Source organism: Pipistrellus kuhlii, unplaced genomic scaffold (genome assembly GCF_014108245.1).
Source record: "Pipistrellus kuhlii isolate mPipKuh1 unplaced genomic scaffold, mPipKuh1.p scaffold_m20_p_7, whole genome shotgun sequence".
NCBI classification, from domain to species: Eukaryota; Metazoa; Chordata; class Mammalia; order Chiroptera; family Vespertilionidae; genus Pipistrellus; species Pipistrellus kuhlii.
The window spans coordinates 14,043,870-14,064,442 of record NW_023425573.1 but is presented as its reverse complement, the minus strand read 5'-3'; the positions used below and the strand labels follow the sequence as shown (position 1 = coordinate 14,064,442).

General features: G+C 48.9%; 1 protein-coding gene across 7 annotated transcripts in view; it reads right to left on the bottom strand.

Annotated features, from left to right (window-relative positions):
• Positions 1–20,573, bottom strand: part of HECW2 (HECT, C2 and WW domain containing E3 ubiquitin protein ligase 2) — a 222,401-nt gene that overhangs the window by 68,192 nt on the left and 133,636 nt on the right. For all 7 annotated transcript variants that reach the window (XR_004984927.2, XR_006740563.1, XM_036421424.2 and 4 more), the window contains 3 exons: positions 20,123–20,226; positions 19,468–19,592; positions 14,706–14,891 (listed from right to left, as the gene is read on the bottom strand). Coding sequence is in view for 5 of the 7 variants with exons in the window: in XM_036421424.2 (XP_036277317.2) it covers positions 14,706–14,891; positions 19,468–19,592; positions 20,123–20,226 (415 nt within the window). In the remaining 2 variants the exon portion in view is untranslated. The remainder of the gene's footprint in view (positions 1–14,705; positions 14,892–19,467; positions 19,593–20,122; positions 20,227–20,573) is intronic.

Sequence of the window (20,573 nt, the reverse complement as noted above, 5' to 3'; positions counted from 1 at the left end):
CCCCCCCTGTCCACCAACCCCCAGAAAAGACCAAAACAGAGAAAGACATGCTTCAGTTGGATCTGGAATGAGGAGAGCAGGAGGGCACCGGATTCCTGGTTTTAGGAAATACTCTGGGCGACAGTCATCAAAGATAGGATCTCAGAAAGAAGTCACATGAGTGCACACTCAGGCTTCTCTTAACTGATGCTCTTTCAGCTCTTACTGCCATCCAGAATTACTCCGAGGCCTGGTCACCTGGGACTCCCAACGCCATTGGCTGCCTCTCCTCCGCGGTCAGCCACCAGCCCCCCACTTCCCACAGCAGCGTCGCCTCACTTCGTCCCGCCCCAGCCTGGCCACGTCCCTTTAGCTCAGGGCCTTTTCTTAGGCACACAAGCATCCCAGCTCCTCCGGAGACCCACAGCCCTGCCCTCCCTCACTGAGGGGGCACCTCAGGACCAGAATTCTTCCTTCTTTGTGCGCCCTGATTACACCCCGCTCCAATCCTGAGCCCCTACTGGCTGCCCATCACTTAGAGATGCAACATCTCACTCTCTGGTCAGTTTCCCCAGACTTTGAACTCTTCCTCCCTGCCTTCCTTCCGGTTTTGCCATCAATCCCTCATTCACACGAATTTTACCAGAGGCAGTGACTCTGGGCCAGCCGCTGTAGTTCTCTCTGCAGATTCCTTAAATAAACATGTCTCCTTATTCATAACAAACACTTCTCTACCATAACAGGTGGGAGGACACCGTGCCCACTGTGTTCACGGCAGAATCCCCGGCGACATGAGGTCATGAATGAGCATAAACCACTTCCCTCGGTGCTGAGGGGAGGAAGGGCTACATACCCTGTAGGGAAGTCACCTGTGTAATCTTCTTTTTTGGTTTTGTTTAATTATGAAGATCAACACCCAGCGCTACTTATCATTGTCTTTCGGAGCCAAATGGTAAAGTTTCCCGAGTGAAACTCACTCCAGGTGATAATGAAGCCCGTGACCTCCGGGACCATTAGGGAACATAAGTTTCCCACGGACAGGGACAGCCACTGAGGTCATCCCCGAGGAGAGGGACGGTGGGGAGAGCCGGAGACTCATCACTCGTGCATCCAGGGCCAGGCCACCTGAGACGGGCCTGGCAGTCTCAGCAAGACACCGGCTTCTCCAACAGAGGCAGCCGAAGCAGCGTACACACGGGATGAGCACGCCCAGGAAGACCCCGGTGCGGACTGGCTCATGCCTACCCAGGACAGCCTCCCCGCCATGGAGCACAGCGCTCCTGTGCTCACGTGACCAGGAGCAGAGAGCGGGAGGACCGGGTGCAGGGAGCGCCAGGGCAGAAAGAAGGACTTCTTCCTAAAGAAGTAACGTCAAGGAGCAGGTGCACTGGAAAAAAGGAGCTGAGGAAAGGACAAGACGCGAATCCTGCCCGTGCCTCCTCTCCATATCCGATATCCGACGTGCAGGTGGCAAGGACGGGAAGGAATACACGGGAGTCTTGTAGGAGACGGTGTCGCCAGCCTCCCAGCCCCGGGTAATGCTCCCTCCGTCCTCCCTGGCCAGGGGGCCATCTTCCAAGGGTAACCCTAAACAGGCTTGTCTCGCAGACTCGGTCAAAGGTCACCACCGCCCCCCCACCACCACCACCACCACCTCGGATTTCTAACATAATGGTCTATTATTCCTGCCACTATTCAAAATGTCATAAAGTAGGAACTGAACTATTTTACAAGTGGACATTCAAAATAATCTATAATACAATAGTAAAAGGGTAATATGCGAATTAGACCGGACATCCATCCGGAAGGAAGACCTTCTGGACGAAGCCGGGGCTGTGAGGGAAGCCGGTGCCGGCAGTCGGGGGAAGGCAGGCCTCCTCTTGCACACATTTCGTGCATCAGGCCTCTAGTAGGTATTATAATTAACCCCATATCTACTTTATGTAAATTAAGATTCAGCTTCTATTACCAAAATCGTAATGTGAGTAGTGTTGCTTAAGGGGAAACCAGAAGGAGGACTAAAATAGAATTGCCTGTTTACTCTACCTAATTTCTTGGGAATGTTTTGAAGGGGTGGGTGGCCGTTTGGCGGTAGCCACGGTGTGCCTGTAATTACCGGGACACCTGGGTGTGCGCATCAGGGCAGCTCTGATTCACACGCCGACTCACAGGATAATTGCATGTTCCGAGGCTCGTCTACTGCCCGTCCTCACAGAATCGCACTGTAATGCCCAGGGCCAGGGCTCTTTCTTACTCGCTCTGTGATCACCCCTAGCTTTGAGGGTTCCTCTAAACTGCCCCAAACGCTAACATGCAGACGCCTGACCGGCATGCAGAAAGACAATTTACAATGAACTAATCAAGTAGAGAAAGCCACATTCTTTTACATAAGCATAGAAATGCTTAAAGATTTGGAAAAATAAATGTGTGTGTGTGTGTGTGTGTGTGTGTGTGTGTGTGTGTATGTTGGGTGAAAAACGTGAAGAGCTAAAGACTATAAAACCACAAATAGGATAGCACAGTGGTTGGCAAACTCATTAGTCAACAGAGCCAACTATCAACAGTACAACAACAATTGAAATTTCTTTTGAGAGCCGGAAACCGACTTCTGCGCATGGGCCATGAAGTTTCAATGGCACTGTACGTGCGTGCCTGCACATGGTATTTTGTGGAGGAGCCACACTCAAGGGGCCAAACAGCTGCATGTGGCTCTAGAGCCGCAGTTTGCCGACCCCTGGGATTGGATACTTGGGACCTGGAAAAAGACAAGCCAGGCTGTGGGCTCCGGCTCAGCCCTTCCTAGAGACATACCTTGGGCGAAACGTAACTTTTGAAAGCACAATTTCTTTTCTGTGAAATGGGGATAACAACACCCACATCAGAGGGAGGTGGAGTGCGGTGGTTCATATAAGTTGCGGAAGATAGTGCCCATGAGCCGTTAAACGTGAGTTATATCATCGTGACTAACAATAAAGTTCTAACTTCCGAGACGTTTTCCCGAGGACGACCGTGTTTCTGGCTCCAGAGAGTGGAGAAGGGGTGAAGCCATGCGCTCTGGGCTCCTTGCAGGCATGTGTGGCCCACACTACGTCTGGACGCTGAGACACAAAGAGAGCGTCACGTGGTTACCCCGGAAACCTCCTCCCTTATCCATGGCGCATTTACAAGGTCAGGCGGAGCCTCCCTCTGTCCTTCATCCGTCTGCTCCCCGAAACAAGGGTGTCCTTGCCGGAGCCTCGGCAGCCGTGTGGGATGGCTCATGAAGATGAGGGGTGGCTCAGCACAATGCTGGAGGGAGCCAGGGCCCTGACAACCTGAGGAACCGCCTGGAAAGCCCTCGACTTCCTCTCTCTCAACTTCTCTATGAGAGAGAATGAAATCTTGTGCATCAAACCTTGTCTGGGTCTCGGCTAGAAACCAAACCCTCCCTGGTACACTGAGGTCTCAGCCGGCGAGGCTCCGTGGCTGAGCGTCGACCTATGAACCAGGAGGTCACGGTTCCATCATATGCCCAGTTGCGGGCTCGATCTCCAGGGGGGGCTGTGCAGGAGGCAGCTGATGAATGATTCTCTCTCATCACTGATGTTTATCTCTCTCCCTCTCCTCCTGAAATCAATTAAAAAGTATTTTTTTGTTTGTTTGTTGTTTGTTTTTTAAGAAAAGCAGCGATTCCTAGGCAAGCATTCTGGTTTGCTCCGCCCACCGTGTGGCCTTCCGACAGGTGTCCTTGGCCTCTGCTTTATCCACGCGAAGGGGCCCACGCAGGTCGCAGGGGAGCTGTGGACACGCATCCCACTTTAACCTCGAGAGGACAGCGTAGAGGAATCACCGCGCCACATCAGGGCTCGCCACTTCTATTTCTGACACACAACTCAGTCACGCCAGGAAAGTGGGTCCCCTCCCCACAGGACACCCGAACTAGTTCAAGCCAGTGATGGCACTGACCTCGTCCTTTTTTAAAAAATGAAATTGGGGTGACCTTTGATGACACCAATCTTGAGTAGCCTGCCTGTCCCTATGAAAGTATCTAGCGTGTGCTGGCAAGTTCTGTCGGGGTGAGCAGCAATGTTGAAAACGTAGACTCCAGGAAAAAAAGCAATGGTCTCAAAAAATGCATCCTTTTCAGAGGAGCCTCGAGCAAAGCAAATTTGAAGGACCTGGACCTCCTACTGCTGCGTGTCATTAAGGCAATTCCCTCAAGCCCCCCCGTGCTGGGCCAACTACGACCCGCACACAGTCCAAAGGAAAGGAATGCATGGGCCCCAGCCGAAGTCTCACTTTGCAGCCCTCTCCCCACTCCCTGCTCCGGGCCTGGTCTCAGGCAGGAGCCCAGGGGTATTTGGGTGAAGCCAAACAAAATATGCTTCTCTCTTTACACAATTCTTTTTTTTTTTAAGCTTCTATTATTTTAAGAAAAGGAAAAAGGCCATCCGTAGTTATGGAGAAATACCAGCCTCAAGCACAACAAATCTTACTGACAGAAGTTTGAAACTGTCTCCAGTTAATAAACATTCTGCCAAACCAGAAATCCGTATTAAAAGACTGTGTAAACAAACAAAAAAGAGAAAAGAAAAAAAACAAACAAAAAAAAACCCCCAAACCACTTGTAACTATGCTACAGAAAGGGCATCAGGCCCTCTCTCCCCCCTTCTCATAGGAGCCATGAAAACAATTTAAGAACAACAGTTTACAAGTCAGAAGTACTGGGCCATGAATCTGTCCTAACTTCCGGCTTCTCGGCTCTATAATGTCTTAGAAACGCTTAAAAAAAAAAAAAAAAGGAACTTTAATTTTTATAAAGATCATATTTATACATACATTCTCCTCTCCCTTCCAAAATATTTATTCTCAGCTCCTGGGTCCCCTTAGCACCTCCCTAAGTATAAGGCAGTGGTCGGCAAACTGTGGCTCTCAAGCCACCTGGCTCTTTGGCCCCTTGAGTGTTGCTCTTCCACAACATACCATGGCCTGGGTGGGTCTATTTTGAAGAAATGGCGTTAGAAGAAGTTTACGTTTAAAAAAATGTGGCTCTCCAAAGATATTTCAATCGTTATCCTGTTGACATTTGGCTCTGTGGAATAATGAGTTTGCCGACCACTGGTATAAGGAATTACAGGATCTTCTCTGCGTTATATCCCATTACCAACAGCAGAGATGAAAAAGGCTTAAAAGTACAGTTTATGACAAGTAAAAAGTAGCCACGCTACCATTTTTCAACCACTTGGTTCACTTGAAGGAGGGAGTGTGCCCAAATATTTCCTGATACACGTGTCACAGTCACACAAAAGGTGAAAGAAGAAGGTTGAACTGCTATGATCGGAGATCTAAAGCAGTGAGGAGAGGGCTGGTGTGGCTCCGCTGGCTGCAGGTCTGGTTCCCAGTCAGGGCACATGCCTGGGTCTTGGGCTTGGCCCCCAGAGGGGCCTGCAGGAGGCAGCCAACGAATGTTTCCCTCTCATACCAATGTTTCTCTCTCTCCTTCTCTCTTCCTCTCTCTCTCTACAAATCAGCATAAATATTTTAAAAGTAAATAAATGAAGTTGCGAAGAGGAAGAACAGAAATCAGGGTGCTTCAGCCAAAGTTCCAGAAACAGCCGGTTGATTAGTAGGTATAGGTAAGTTCACTGTCCCCCAACACGTTAGATGTGCAATGTGAGCTAAAGGAGAGGTAGAGTACTAGCATATGCTGGCGGGGAGGAGGGGTATTAGGTGCTGGAAATATTTGTAGGAAAGCTAGTAATATTGTGGGGATGGCTTGTCCTGGCTCCTGAGAGCTGATGCGAAGTTGTAAGGTATTCTGTGGGCTGGCTGACAACGCTGTTGGCCGTGACGGGAGAATTTACACCAGGGCAAAGGCAGATGCCACAAGTCAGCCCTCCTCCACACCCACCCTGCAGAGCTGGCTGTTAGCAGCTACCAGCACATTCCTGTAGACACTGAGAAAGGAGTTCTCCAAATCGGCCCATTTTAGGTAGAGCAGAAGGTCATCACTGTGAAACTTTAAAATAGTTAATTCTATTTTAGAAAGAAAGAAAGAAAGAAAGAAAGAAAGAAAGAAAGAAAGAAAGAAAGAAAGAAAGAAAGAAAGAAAGAAATCCACTGCAGGTCATGAAGATAACTGTTTTAAAACAAAATTGAGGTTAAAAAAAAATAAAAGGCAAAGGCCATCTCCATATTTGGGCAATTCCTTCAGGATTCCATGAGTCTAGCATTTTACTCAGAAATAAATTCACAAACGCAATCTCTGCTCTATTCTCTCATTCGAAAGGCACACTCCCCCAGGAAGATTCTTTACCATTGCCTGCTACGTGTATTTATTGTGTTTTTGCTTTGTTTTGTTTTTCTGTTTTGTTTTGTGTGTGTGCGTGTGTGTGTTTTACTTAACATCTTTATACGTTTTTAAAATGAGTGAAGAGATTGTCTAAAAACCATGTGTTATACATACCATTTAGAGTTTAATTCCATCTCCGCCTCATCACTGTGTAACTTGAGGTGACTGAGCCAGGTAACCACCACAAATTGTTTCAATGCATTTGAAGAACGTGCCAACAAAAATAACAAATGCAGCCCTAGCCGGTGTGGCTCAGTGGATAGCGTGTCGGCCTGTGGTCCAAAGGGTCTCAAGTTCAATTCTGGTCAAGGGCGCGCACCTTGGTTGTAAGCTCCTCCTCGGGGGCGAACAGGAGGCAACGAATCAATATGCTCTCTCACATCGACATTTCTGTCCGTCTTTCCCTCTCTCTTCTACTCTCTCTCAACATCAGTGGGGAAATAGCCTCAGATGAGGATTAAAAAAATAGTAACAAAGCCGAAACCGGTTTGGCTCAGTGGTAGAGCATCAGTCTGCAGACTGAAAGGTCCCGGGTTCGATTCCAGTCAAGGGCATGAACCTTGGTTGCGGGCACATCCCCAGTAGGGGGTGTGCAAGAGGCAGCTGGTCGATGTTTCTCTCTCATCGACGTTTCTAGATCTCTATCTCTCTCCCTTCCTCTCTGTAAAAAAATCAATAAAAGATATTTAAAAAAAAAAAATAGTAACAAAAGCAGTGGTGGAGTTGACCAAAAACAAAAACAAAACAACAAAAAAACCCAAAAACGTATTTTTCAAGGTACAGAGCATATCCTGCTCAGAGGCTTTGGTGTTCACTGGAGGCCTCACAACGTTAAGTTGATTTTATTCACGGAGCTGAACCTGACCCAGGACCCTGAATGGTGGCCACTCGCTTCCTGGGGGAGGGGAACCAGAGTCTGTGTCACCGCAGGGCCACCGCTGCAGGCTGCCAGGGTCGGGAAAATGAGGACCCTCACGTAGGCTCTGATAAGGGTCCCTTTCACTGTTCAAATGTTTGTTCTCTCCCAAAAACGTCTTCTCTCCTAACCATAACTGCTATGTGTCATGTTTCTCCAAGTTGGGCATTTGAACTGTTCTGATATTCAGAACCGCAGTCTGACATCCAAAGGCACACACCCACAGAGTTACAAGGCTTGGCAACAGAAACAGAAGCCGATGTAGCTGGCAGGTATTATAGGACATGTGTTTGTTTGTTTCTTTTGTAGAAAAAAAAACACAAAGGATTGGAAAGGATATTTCATTTTAAAATAAAATGCTTGGCCCTAACCGGTCGGCCTACAGACTGAAGGGTCCCGGGTTCGATCCCAGTCAAGGTCATGTACCTTGATTGTGGGCACATCCCCAGGAGGGGGTGTGCAGGAGGCAGCAGATCAATGTTTCTAGCTCTCTATCCCTCTCCCTTCCTCTCTGTAAAAAAATCAACAAAATATATTTTAAAAATATATTAAAATAAAATAAAATGGTTGCCGTTTTACATTTTTATTAAAAAAGAAAACATGGAAGTGTATGATACATTTTTTGTAAACCTCACGTTTCTTAGTATTCAATTTAGGCACAAGTGGCATGATTTGGGGAAAACCCTCCGTTAACACTGTTTGAGAGTACAGAACCAAGAGGCAAGGAGAGAACGAGGGATTCCGTATTTAAAACCTGACAGGGAAATCCAGTATAACACTCTTTCTAAAAAAATTAAAGCAAATGATAAGCCCCCTCTGTGAACGTGGTAACAGACGTCCCGGTGCTGCCTAATGGCCCCTGCCGATCGGCCTTGCTCTCGGTCACCTGGCCTTGGCCTGGAGCTTCCTCTGCGCTTATGTCACTGCTGTGGTTGGGAGGGTTCATTCTGTGTCCACGTTACTGGGCCACGGAGCCCAGACGTTTGGCTAAGCATTACCCTGGGTGTGCCTGCCAGGTGTGGGTCAGATTAGCATCTGAATGAGGACACTGGCTCAGCAGACGGCCCTCCCTCGCATGGGTGGCCTCATCGACTCAACTGAAGACCTGCATCAGACAGAATGGCTGAGCACAGGGACCCTCCCGCCCAGCTGCTGGGATTAGGACACCGGTGTCTCCTCACCTAACATCGTCTCTCCTTGGGTCTGGTGCTGCCAGGCTTGGGTGGAAGCATATCATCAGCTGCCGTGTGTGTGCGTGCGTGCGTGCGTGCGCGTGCGTGCGTGCGTGCGTGCGTGCGTGTGTGTGTGTGAAGCTGATTCAGAGTCTCTTGAAACGTGTCCATGCTCCTTCAGAGGAACCAACCATACCCCCCGGAGGTGTTCCTGTCTCCACACCTTGATGCTGGGTGTTCTTCCATCATCACTTGTTCTCACAGCTCACTCATCTTCAAAGTGAAGTGCGAGTCCTCCCTTTGCTATGGCAACTCCCCAGGCACCCCTGCCAGAACCATGCCAGAGGGCCGACCCTGAGGCCCTGGCCAGCGCCTGGGGCACACCCTCCGTAGGCTGGTGAGAGGCATCGAGGGCGGAGCAGTCGGGGAGGGCACGTAGTGGCTTTACACAGGAAGTGCATGCTTCTGTGCAATGTGCAGAGCTGTGTTGGGGATGGAGCCCCCCAACCCTGGCATATGCCCTTGACTGGAATTGAACCCGGGACCCTTCAGTCCACAGGCTGATGCTCTACCCACTAAGCCAAGCCGGCTAAGGGTGGTTTGTTTGTTTTTTAAACTCTACTTTTGCCCTAGCCGGCTTGGCTCAGTGGGTAGGTAGAGCATCAGCCTGTGGACTGAAGGGTCCCGGGTTCAATTCCAGTCAAGGGCATGTGCCAGGGTTGGGGGGCTCCATCCCCAGGGCAGGATGTGCAGGAAGCAGCTAATCAATGATTCTCTTTCATCACTGTCTCTCTCTCTCTCCCATCCTCTCTGAAATCAATACATTTTATATATATATATATAAAATTTTTTTTTAAATCCCACTTTCATGACCATGGCTGTACCACCAGTGCAGGGGCAGGAGAGCAAACCCAGGGGATGAGCACAGGAGCAGAGCACACGGGCTGGAGAAGCAGGAGCCACTCGGGTAGTTTCAGTGCTTCAGCAGGAGCAGCATCTGGAGCAGACTGCCCTGGCCATGGACAGTATGGACAGCAAAGACCAGAGCGACCAAGGAGCCCCGCTCGGAGAAGGCCGTGCTGTGGGACCACCGCGGGTCAGCGCGGTCCGCAGGCCATCGCGGGATGGAAGGAGACCGTCAGGAATCACACAGCCAGATGCGCTTCCCATTCGAGTGAGGGCTCAGCCGTTAACAACAAACCTTTATCACTTTTAGACAATTCTAAATGGATAAAGCTCTTTAGCTGTATGTGTCAAACACAAGGCCCGCGGGCCAAATCCGTCCCGCCAGGCCTTGCAATGTGGCCCGCACCGCGCTGTCATCACTGCACTCTGCTGCGTTTCCATCACAATGACAGTTTATGACTGTTCAGTAAACCATTCGGCCCGCGATTTAGGCTGGATTTTAGATTTTGGCCCCTTCTCTGATTGAGTTCGACACCCCTATTCTAGAAGTCCTTACTTCTACCCCGCCATTCAAATCAAGATTTTGGGGAGATGAGTAACCAGGTTAGCAGCACTCCTGGCTACAAATAAATACGGCAATAAAATATCCCATTATTTTAAAATAAAACAGTCCATTATTATTGTGTAGGCATTTTGTATTTTCTACATCCTTGCTCTTCCCAAACTAAGTCATAGAGCGGGAGAGGTTTTTATTGTATAGTTTTTATCTTTTGTACACGGTCAAGTATTATTATGTGAATGATTGGATCCATTGTGGTAATGATAACCATCAGTTTTTTCTCCCATTTGTAATCCCTCTATTACCTGCACTGATGCTCACCACAACCCCACGGGCTGCACAAAGGGTACTCAGCCAAAGAGAGATAGTGATGGATGGAGAAATCCTGACCTCACCGTAGTACTATTTTCTCAAATTTAATTTTGTCAGGTTAACAAGAGGAAGGATGGAAGAAGGAACACTCCGAAGTTAAATAGCATTTGGTTTTCCTTGTGAAAGCCCCCGTTCGTCTTCGAGATATATGTGTTATCCCCACGAGCACCTACTAATGATCAAGCCCAGCCAAGGACCAGAAATGTATGAAACAAGTCACATTTTAACACTACTGTCACATATTTCTTACAAAAATTTAACTGAGCTCCGGTTCCCAAGTTACCCTTGATTTTCACACTCCTGAGAGTGTACAAAAACTTAAGAACTCTGATCACAGGAAGCAAGCAGAACATTTTTTTCCCCCTGGGGCAACTTTCTTTGCTTCTATGTTTTGTTTCAAAATGAGGACATGTTTCACCCTGGAACTCCCCCAGGGAGCCTGCCCAAAGCCTGTGGAATCTCACCCGATCTAAACCCGTGGCCTTTAGTAATTAGAAAACAGTCTCTTTTCAAAATTGAAGACAGCTAAAGGGCAGTACAAGCATAATTACTACCGTGTTCCAACATGTAATGCGAAAAATCCAGGACAACATATGCATTAAGGGAGGTCAAATGGGAGTCGATCGAGGAGTGACTGACTTCTGGAGAGCATGGGGGGGTGGGGAGGGGGGCGGGGGGGGGGGGACGCGAAGGTTGGGAAGGGGGGTGAGTAGGTAGGGAGCCTGGCAGCTTGTCCGTTTGTCCTATGCGGAGATGCCTGGCTTTCATTCATTCATCAAACTTGTTTTGAGAACCTTCTATGTGACAGGCACTGGAGTAGGAAAGGGGGTAATTAAATAATAATAATAATAATAATAAATAAATAAATAAAAGAATTCTTAACGCATTGCAGACAGATCACGAGAATTCTCGTGTTTTCTGTTCGAAGGCTTTGGCCCATAATGAGAATTCTTTAAAAGGCTATTAGCTTATAAGAATATGTAATAAATAAGTTCAACATGCAACGGGTGTTTCATTTTAGAGCGTGCTTTTAACATTTATGTAAAACGTTGTTGTACTCGTTCAATAGAAACGTATCTGGCCACCGGGTAAAGCTAGCAATAAAATGACTGGTCTGCAGCATGGGAAGAAGGGGACATCTGTTGGGGGAGACAGAACATGCTAACAAGTATGCCAGGAGGTGAGTGGAGACAGACGTCATGAAACAATGCACATGAACCAATGGGGGGGGGGGGGGGTCAGGAAAGGCCTGATCGCTCACCCATGGAGAGTGGAGAGCAGCTCCCCCTGGGCTGCCTTCCTCCATGTCAGAGAGCCCGCCCCCCACAGCGCCTCTTCCTCCCTGCACCAGGACTGACCCCTCACTAGCGAAGGGTGGACTCCAAGCACCGGCTCAGAGCTGGCGGCCTGGGCTCAGATCCCATTCCACCTGGTTCTCTCAGTGGAACTGGGTCAATCCCTTCCACCATGCCGTGCCTCCTCGTCTACAAAATGGGGATGGAGCTTGGCCCCTGTGGCTCAGTCAGCTGAGCATGGTCCTATGTGCCCAAAGGTTGCTGGTTTGCTACCTGATCAGGGCACATGCCCAGATTCTGGGTTTGATTCCCAGGAAGGGGCGTACAGGAGGCAGCTGATGGATGCTTCTCATCCATGTTTCTATCACTCCCTCTCCCTTCCTCTCTCTCTAAAAGTAAATTTTTTAAAAAAGCATTTAAAATGTGGGTAAACATAGCAGCTATAATATCTATAATACAAGACTGCTGTGAGCTTGAAAGGATCAAATCCAGGTGCTCAAACATCATGGGGTCAACACTGCACCCCACAGCACACATATCACAGGGGCAGGCACACAGTAGGCATGCAGAATGACTCAATAAAAACGCTGCACTTGAAAAGAGAAGAGGGAGCCAAATTCCATCAGCCCAATGAGCTAAGTGCAAGAGCATTCCTCTCAAGAACCCTTCCATGTAACCGCGGATTTGGATACCCTATTTCCACGTCAAGTCTAGAAACCACGCAGCACAGTAGAAAAATAACTGTCATTGGAGAGCTTTTGACGTTACAGTAAATGGATAAAAGTTTACTCCCTTTCAGTGTTCTGGAAGCAAAGCAATCTATCTATATCAAAGGCTAATATGCAAAGTGTCCCCTTGGGATTTCAACTGGGAGACCAGGAGTTCGATCGATCGCTATGATGGGCACTGACCGCCGAGGGGGCAGCACGGAACAAAAGAAGGTCTAGGGAACCTACCTGCGCACAAATGTCATGCCCTGGACCTCTAATTCATTAACATTGCAGGGCTGGGAGGAAACCCACTCATTGCCTGGGGGATGGGAGCTGTGACTGACCGCTGACATAGCATGAGCCTCTCCCAAGGGTCCCTTTAAGTCCCTTGAGCTCACTGGGAGCCAGTCACCTGGACAGGAAGGACGGGGGACTCACAGGGAGACACACCTGCTCTAGCCAAGGCGTCCAGGTTAGGCAAAAATCCTGTGGAAGTCCTAATGCAGGATGCGGAGAGATGAGGCTAAAGAAACGGGCTTTCAGGCCTGGCGGACAATCCGTTTTGTCCACAAGGCAGGGGTCCTGGTCTGTCTGCCATGCCCAACGACAGCCAACGGCCAATCTACCAGCAGACTGTGCCGTCAGCTGTCCACCAGCCCCAGCCCACATTCAGGGCCCGCTGTAATGCCTACGACCTTCGGTGGAACCTGCCTCCACACCCTTAACCCCCAACCCCCAACCCCACACCGTGAGTCCACAGCATCCTCGGGGAATAGGATGCCGAGATCATGTTTACCACTGTCTAACCACCGAACCTTTTATAAACGCTGTGAGGCAGAACTTGTCCTTAACCCTCGATCGTTACTCATCGGCAACAGCACCCTAAATGCAACTGAAACTGTCCTGGAGGTCCAGGGGCTGTGACAAAGACGCTGTCCCCCGGAGGCGTCAGGCAGGCTAGGACGGGCAGAGAGGGCCCTCCGCCCCCATGTGCACAAGCTCCGAGTCCCTTCGCCGAGGATGCCACTGACTGAGCAAGTCTGTCTCTACGCAGAGCAGGCCGTGGGCAGCATTATCGCCCCTGGGGTTTCCCGGGCCAGGGGTTCTCTGATGCTCACAGCTCTTCCCTGGCCGAGCTGAGAAGAGAAACGAATGCTGCTCGCTGCTGCTCTTGTTCACCAGGCATAGCACCATCAGTGCTTTTCCGAGTCCTTACCGGGACCAGCGAGGCCAGGGGTGGGGAACCTTTCTCTGCCAAGAGCAATTGGGTATTTATAGCATCATTCCAGGGCCATGCAAAATTATCAACTTCCAATCAGCCTGCTCTATTTGGTCCAACGTTTCATTAACTCACCCCTAAGGCCTTGGCCGGGCCGGGCCAAATGATTTCCCATGGGATAGATGTTCCCCGCCCCTGTTCTAAATCTCGTCAGGTGCCTCGTCACGCTATGCACTTATTTCTTTGTTTATTTCCCCCCTCTTCCCATGAGCACGCAGTTGTATGAAGCAGCTGGCTTGTCTGCCTTATGTAGGTGCTCGATAAATGTTTACTGAATGAATGAGCCAAGCACAGTTACTTCAGGTCACTGTATCCCTCCGCACCCACAAAGGATGGAAAGTCTTTTTACAGACAAGGATGCTGAAGTCAGTCCCTGCATGGAGAGCATGGTGCCTTCGACCAGCTGCCCGGGTGCGGGCACCGCTCAGGCCCTGCCCATCTCTGTGACACTGGGCAGGTCACCAAGCCAACCACTGAGGCCCCGAACCTGGAGCTGGCAGTAACGATAACAGTGCTGTCTATGGAGTTGCTGACAGAAGCTCAGACACATAACAATGTGTCTTAGAATGTTCGTGGCTCAGAACGGCGCTAAACAAGAATCAAATGCATAGCATTTTAGCTGAGGAACCCTGACAGAAATGACCAAGTTACTCATTCAGGTTTTGTACGCGTGACAAGCTCCTACTTACATCCCAGCTTTCCGGTTCACCGTCTACAAAGGAAATAACCACACAGGTGGCTCCTAGGCTTGCGAGACCAGCTGTGCATTGCTCATCACCCATGAATCCATCTGTGTTCCTGTTGGACATGCTAACAAAATCCGGATCTGAACCAACAGGACTGAGGCCCAAACCCGGACAGCGTCACAAAGACACACCTTGTGTGGTTGCTTAGCAACCTCCTAGCTACCGACACCAAACAACGCTACTGTTGTTCAACTCTCCATCACAGGAGCTGTTACACCTCTTCCCTGATTTGCAGAAAATGGTGAGAGGTTACAGGGGAAGCGGACCCAGGCTAACAGGACTGTCTCAGGAGCGAACACCCCCACACCTACTTCTGAGGTGTGCAGTGAATTTGTAGAGACAGCCTGCTGGTCCCGGTTTCGCTCGAACCCAGGAGCTGGCCTGTGACCCCTCCCAAGGGCCTCCCCTGGACGCCACGGGCAGAGCCCCATGCAGGTTACCTTGCCCTGATGGTCGTGCTTCATTTCCCAGCCCCTGGGCAGCTCCAGCTGCTTGTTGGCGAACATGTTGAGAAATCCCACAAGGTCCCGGTTGTGCTGGTAGCGTTCAAAGTGGTGGGTGTCCCGCCGGACTTTGGTGATCATGTGCTTCAAACACGTGTTGTTTGTAAACATGCGATAGGCACTCTGGAGAAAGGATGGAGAACCAAGGTTAACCCCTGGGACAGGCAGAAGCCACATGTGCACATGAGTGTATCTGCTCCATGTGCACACAGGTGTGTGTTGGCAGCCAGCCTCCAAAGTAGCTCTAGACCCACACACAGAAGGGCAGACACGGAAGAATGCATTTTGATCAAAATCCTATAGAAAGACTACAGAAGGCAAGGCCGTCCTTCCCGATGATGTCTAGATGTCTGATGAGGAAGAAGGCCGTGAAGTCTCATTCTGTAGCGAATGAGTCAAAATCACACCAGGCGGAAGACCACCTTCCAGAGAGCCCCCAAGAGCCTGCTTTTCTGAAGCATCGGAACAGATCACGGGCACTCAGTCCCCCACTGAGCGCCCATGACGCAGAGGGCACACCCGGAGAAGTCAGGTTGTGGGGAAGTGCTTGGCCACATGCTAAGAGGGGTGCTCTCACAGTCCAGCTGTGTTCACCTGAGACCATAGCAGAGGGAGATGGTTCACCTCACACCTTCTGAGAGGCATAAGCTCAGGGAATGGAATGGAAGACAGCGCTGCCTGGACTTCATACCTCTTACCTATATATTTATATTCTTTCCCTCTATTTTTCCTGTATATGTGTCTATACAGATACACACACACACACACACACACACACACACACACTCACACACACGGCCCAGTTTATATTATCGAAAATGCACGCGTAATAAAATTCCACTACACAACCACACTAAAAAAAAAAGTGTTCTTTCTCAAAAATGCTATCGTCTTCATCTCTAGGATACTTAAGAAATACCCTGAAAACGGACCATAAGCCGTGGGGTGGTCCACATAGAAGTCAGTCAACAAACACTCACTGCACAGTACCACGTGCCCAGGAGGGAACAGGAGTTGCTATGGAACGGACCTGGCCAGGAACGCGCTGTCCTGGAATTAAACCCTATTCTCAGGTCGGTCCCGCTTCCCTGGATCTGGAGACCTACAGGTTTGACTTCCTGTGTGATGTTACTTATTTCTATCTAAGGCGGACGAAGGCAAGCCCCACAGAAACCGGAATCCCTGGCCATCATTTCATTCTAACAGCCATTCGCTGTCTCTGTGGTAGGGACGGAGGATAAAAGACAAGTGAGTCTGAGGACTGTCCACAGGGTCCCTCGAGACGTGTCATGTCCCGGTCAATGCACTCATTGCCAACGTGAGTCCCTCTGGAGCTCTCTTTCCTTCAGCACGGAGACCGGCAATGTTTGGAAAGGGACCCAGCCTGGGCCCGTGGGTCTCTGAGTGGCTACACAGATCATAGAACCCTGACAAGCCAATTTGCAATGGGAAACACAGCTTTGTTAGCTTGTCACTGAGATGTGCTATTTGCCATTACAGACGTGTAACCTACATTATCCTATATAATAAAAGCCTAATATGCAAATTGACCGGCCAGCAGAACGACAGGTGGAACGACCGGTCACAATGACATGCAATGACCACCAGGGGCAGACGCTCAAACGCAGGAGGTGCCCCAGCCCACAGGCCCCAGGCCAGCCAAGGCAGGTGCCAGTGACCCCACCCCCATCGCCTTGCCAATTGCCCCACAGATCGGCCCTGATCACCAGCGAGGCCTAGGGACCCAAATTTCATGTACCAAGCTTCTAGTATAAAATAGCTATTATGTAATATTCTGATTGATTCACTCATTACATACTTTTTACTTTGCATTAAAATATGTTCTTCCTTTCAAGACGAAAAGAAGGAAAGAGGGAAGGAAGGAAGAACACATTGAACCATTCCCAAATACTAGTGTACTCTAGTTCCCTAATACGCCCGAGTGAGTATACAGTATTTGGAGGTCACATTTCAACCTGTCTAGCCGAGAGCAGGCTCTGACGGCTGTGAGAAACTGAGGTGCCCAGCACAGAGTCTGCCAAGCCGGCATGCCTGTGCAGGGCTGTGGGCAATTAGAGGGCATGAGAGAAAAGACAGCGATAGCATGAAAGCAGAGGTGGAGGCTAATAAAAGCAGGCGAAGGCTGTGAGAGGCGAACGTTAGCTAATTAATAGCTTAGCCCATGGCTGACCCTGCCTTGGCGTGGAACGAACACTCCGCAAGGCATCTGTTTGCTGCCCTTGGCTTTGAGCTGCGATCTGTTTCCACAGGGGCCCCTGCAGGCCCAGAGGCCCCAGACCACATCGGCCTGTCTGGAGGCAACGGCGATGAGCTCCCAGGTCACAGTGGGGGACGCATGAAGGTGGGATAACTCCGTCCGATAAATCGTTCCATTAGCCGTTGTTGTAAATCGGTGTATCTCTTGATACTCCTCATTTCTCTCTCCTCACATTGAAGCAACTCAACGGGCCCCATCATGACCTTTATCCGGAGCGCCGGGCCTGCTCCTCCCTCGCCACAAGGAAGCAGCAGGACTTCATTAGGACGAGCAGCGGCCGTAATGAGGCGCGGAGCCTGCCCCAGCCTCTGGCCGGAAGCGAGCCCCTGGGGCTGGACAGCTCTGTGCACGGGAGTCTTTGCCTGCTTTTCCAATTAACTGAGGTCTTTTATCTTCCTCCCCTCCACTCAATGAGACACGAAATAGAGTGCCAGGCTCAACTGGCCTTTGCAATAAGCATCGGCCAAAGCAAATTAAGTACAAGGAAGACTTCTCTCATTAGGGACTGGTGGGTAACCTCGAGCACCGATGGTTTTCCCGTCTCTGCAGCATGCACTGACTATCGGGGCCCTCGCAGAACACACAGCCAAACAGAAACACCCCTCCAGACGCTACCCTTTTATAAAGAAACTACACGTAGGGTTATTCACTTGCAAGTTTATTCTATTTTACATGTTATTCTACATATATACTATTTGTGTATATGCAAATTGACCGGCCAGCAGACACACACACACACACACACACACACACACTCACACTTGAGTGGCCAGATTATTGTGATCTCTGAATACATAATAATCTGGCCACTCAGTGTATATCCTATATAATAAAAGGCTAATATGCAAATTGTCCCCTTAACCAGAAGTTCAACCAGCAGGCCCATGTGGGAGCAGATGTAAACATCTGTATATATTAATAGGAAAGAGGCTCATTATAAACAAAATCAAGTACCATTGTTTGCTAGGTTATGGAAACAGCCCTACCTTACACAGACTGTCTTTATTTTTATCTTAGAGGTTTTGTCTGTATTTTTAATAAGAGGGATTTTACATTGCTCTCATCTAGCTAAAGACTTAAAATGGAAGGAAAATTTAACTTATTGACCAAAGTTAACTTACCTCAATCCATCCTTTTTGTAATAGTAGGAATACCTGACTTGCAAAAATATATTTATATATTTCAGAACAATGTTTTCCTTCATTAAGCACTAGAAATTTTATATGGTGGGATTAATGTATTTCTAGAGCTTATTAAAAGCCAGAGTAATAATGATTTGGCATGTATGTTGGAAATACAATATTATCCAGTTGCATATAATGAATATATTTATGTCAGAATTATTAGACACATACAGGCATACCATCTGTAAAAAACATGACAGTAATAATTACTAGTAAATCTAGATTTATCAGGAGAAATGGTTTATCTGCACCAGTGGTTGGCAAACTGTGGCTCTTTGGCCCCTTGAGTTTTTAGCAAAGGCCAGCTTAGGAGTACCTAATTAAGTTAATAACAATGTATCTACCTATATAGTTTAAGTTTAAAAATTTGGCTCTCAAAAGAAATTTCAATCTTTGTACTGTTGATATTTGGCTCTGTTTACTAATGAGTTTGCTGACCTCTGATCTGGACAATTTGGAAGAAATATGATCACAACCAACAGAGGGCAGTAGAACATATCTTAAAGCAACCATCACGCAAAACAGAAAGAAAAAAAAAAAGAAAAAAAAGAAAAAAAAAACACCAATATTTTGTTTTCCAGTTTTCCTTTCGAGTTATAACAACCATATATCTACTTAATTATGTTCTTCTCAATAAAGATAATTAAGTAAAATACTGCTATACGAAATCTGTTTTTATGTCTAGCTTAAAACAAACCGATAACTTCAAAACATAAAAAGAAAAGAGAACTAGGAAAGCTTTTAAATTAATATACTCCTTTTCTATGCCGAACATTTTCAATAATACAAACAGGGAGTTTATTGGAACAGTTGTAGATCATAAACAACTCAGGAAAAAAAGGCTAGATAATAAATCTTAAAATAAGGAAACCAAATAAAAGTTTGTTTTGTGATATTTTCCATTAATCTAAGAAAAAGAAGAAATGCCAACAAGTAAATGCCCTTCACCAAAAATGGGCTGACGTATCCCCATAAATTCCTATCTTGAGACAATCAGCAAAAAACATCCAGCTACTACCCTTCTTGCCACGCATACATCCGGGATACACACACGCACGCACACACACAAACACACACTCACACACACACTCACACACGCACGCATACACACAAACACACACTCACACACACACACACACACACACACACACACACACACGCGCGCGCGCGCACACACGCGTGCGCACATGGGGAAGATGTCCTTTCCCCAGCACTTTCCCTCCCATGCGATACTCACGGGGTTCGAGTGTAGCACGGTGAAGAACTCGGGGCTGATGAGGAACTTCACAGGGGGAGACTGTAACAGCAACGTGAGCCTGGATCTGGAGGTAGAGTGCGGCAGGACGTTCTCACGGCGGAAGTCTACAGGGGGGGGGGGGGGGGGGGGTAAGACCAGAACGGCTTTCAGGGAGAGCTGTCCACGTGGCACAAACACGCCTACACACGGCCACCTGGGACAGCTTCCATACCTCCTGTGTTGTCTCATCCCCCAACGCGTCTGTCCCTGATGTAAATTCACCCAGAAAACCTGGTGGCTCCTCATTCGACTGAAGTGAAGCGGAGGGCCTTTCTGGTCCGTTCCCATCTGAATGCATCCGATGATGCTTTCAGTGACCAGACTCGGTCTTTGCCCGCTAGCCCACAGGTCCAGAGATTAACGGAACTTATTTTCTACGTGGGCCCGTGATTCTTTTCACAGTCCTAATACAAAGTCAAGGAGTAAGGAGGAAGAGGTGCCTGGTGGATTCTATCGATACTTTTGGAGCCAGATTAACGGATCTCATCGAAGATCCAATGTTCTCCACGAGAAAAGCCTCATGTGTGGGCAATCCTCCCTGCACCTGTGTGCTGCTCTGGTGCCACCGCGGTGCCCACCACCCGCCCGCGCGTACCTGCGCTGGCTTGGTGGAAGTCGGCCTCCTCCCCGGCCCCATCGAGGGCGCTGGCGTTTTCCTCGGGCCTCTCGTTCGTCATGGTTCTGCGGATGCTCTGGTACCTACATGCGGGAGCTCAGTCACCTCTCAGCAGCCCTGAGCCCTGGGACCGCACCGCTTCCCGAGCCCTAAGTCTCCGCTGTCAGCCCTGCCTCGGCCCCTTCCTCCCAAACCTCCATTCCCTGGCCCGCAGGGCACTCTCTCAATTCAGTAAGTCACGTTGCATTGGATTTCCTCTGTCCATCGCTTGTGGATATTTTCCTAAACAATTTTTTTTTAATTTAAAAAAAAAAATTGTGGCCGAGACCGGTTTGACTCAATGTGATAGAGCGTCGGCTTGGGGACTGAATGGTCCCGGGTTCAATTCCGGTCAAGGGCATGTAACTTGGTTGCGGGCATATCCCCAGTA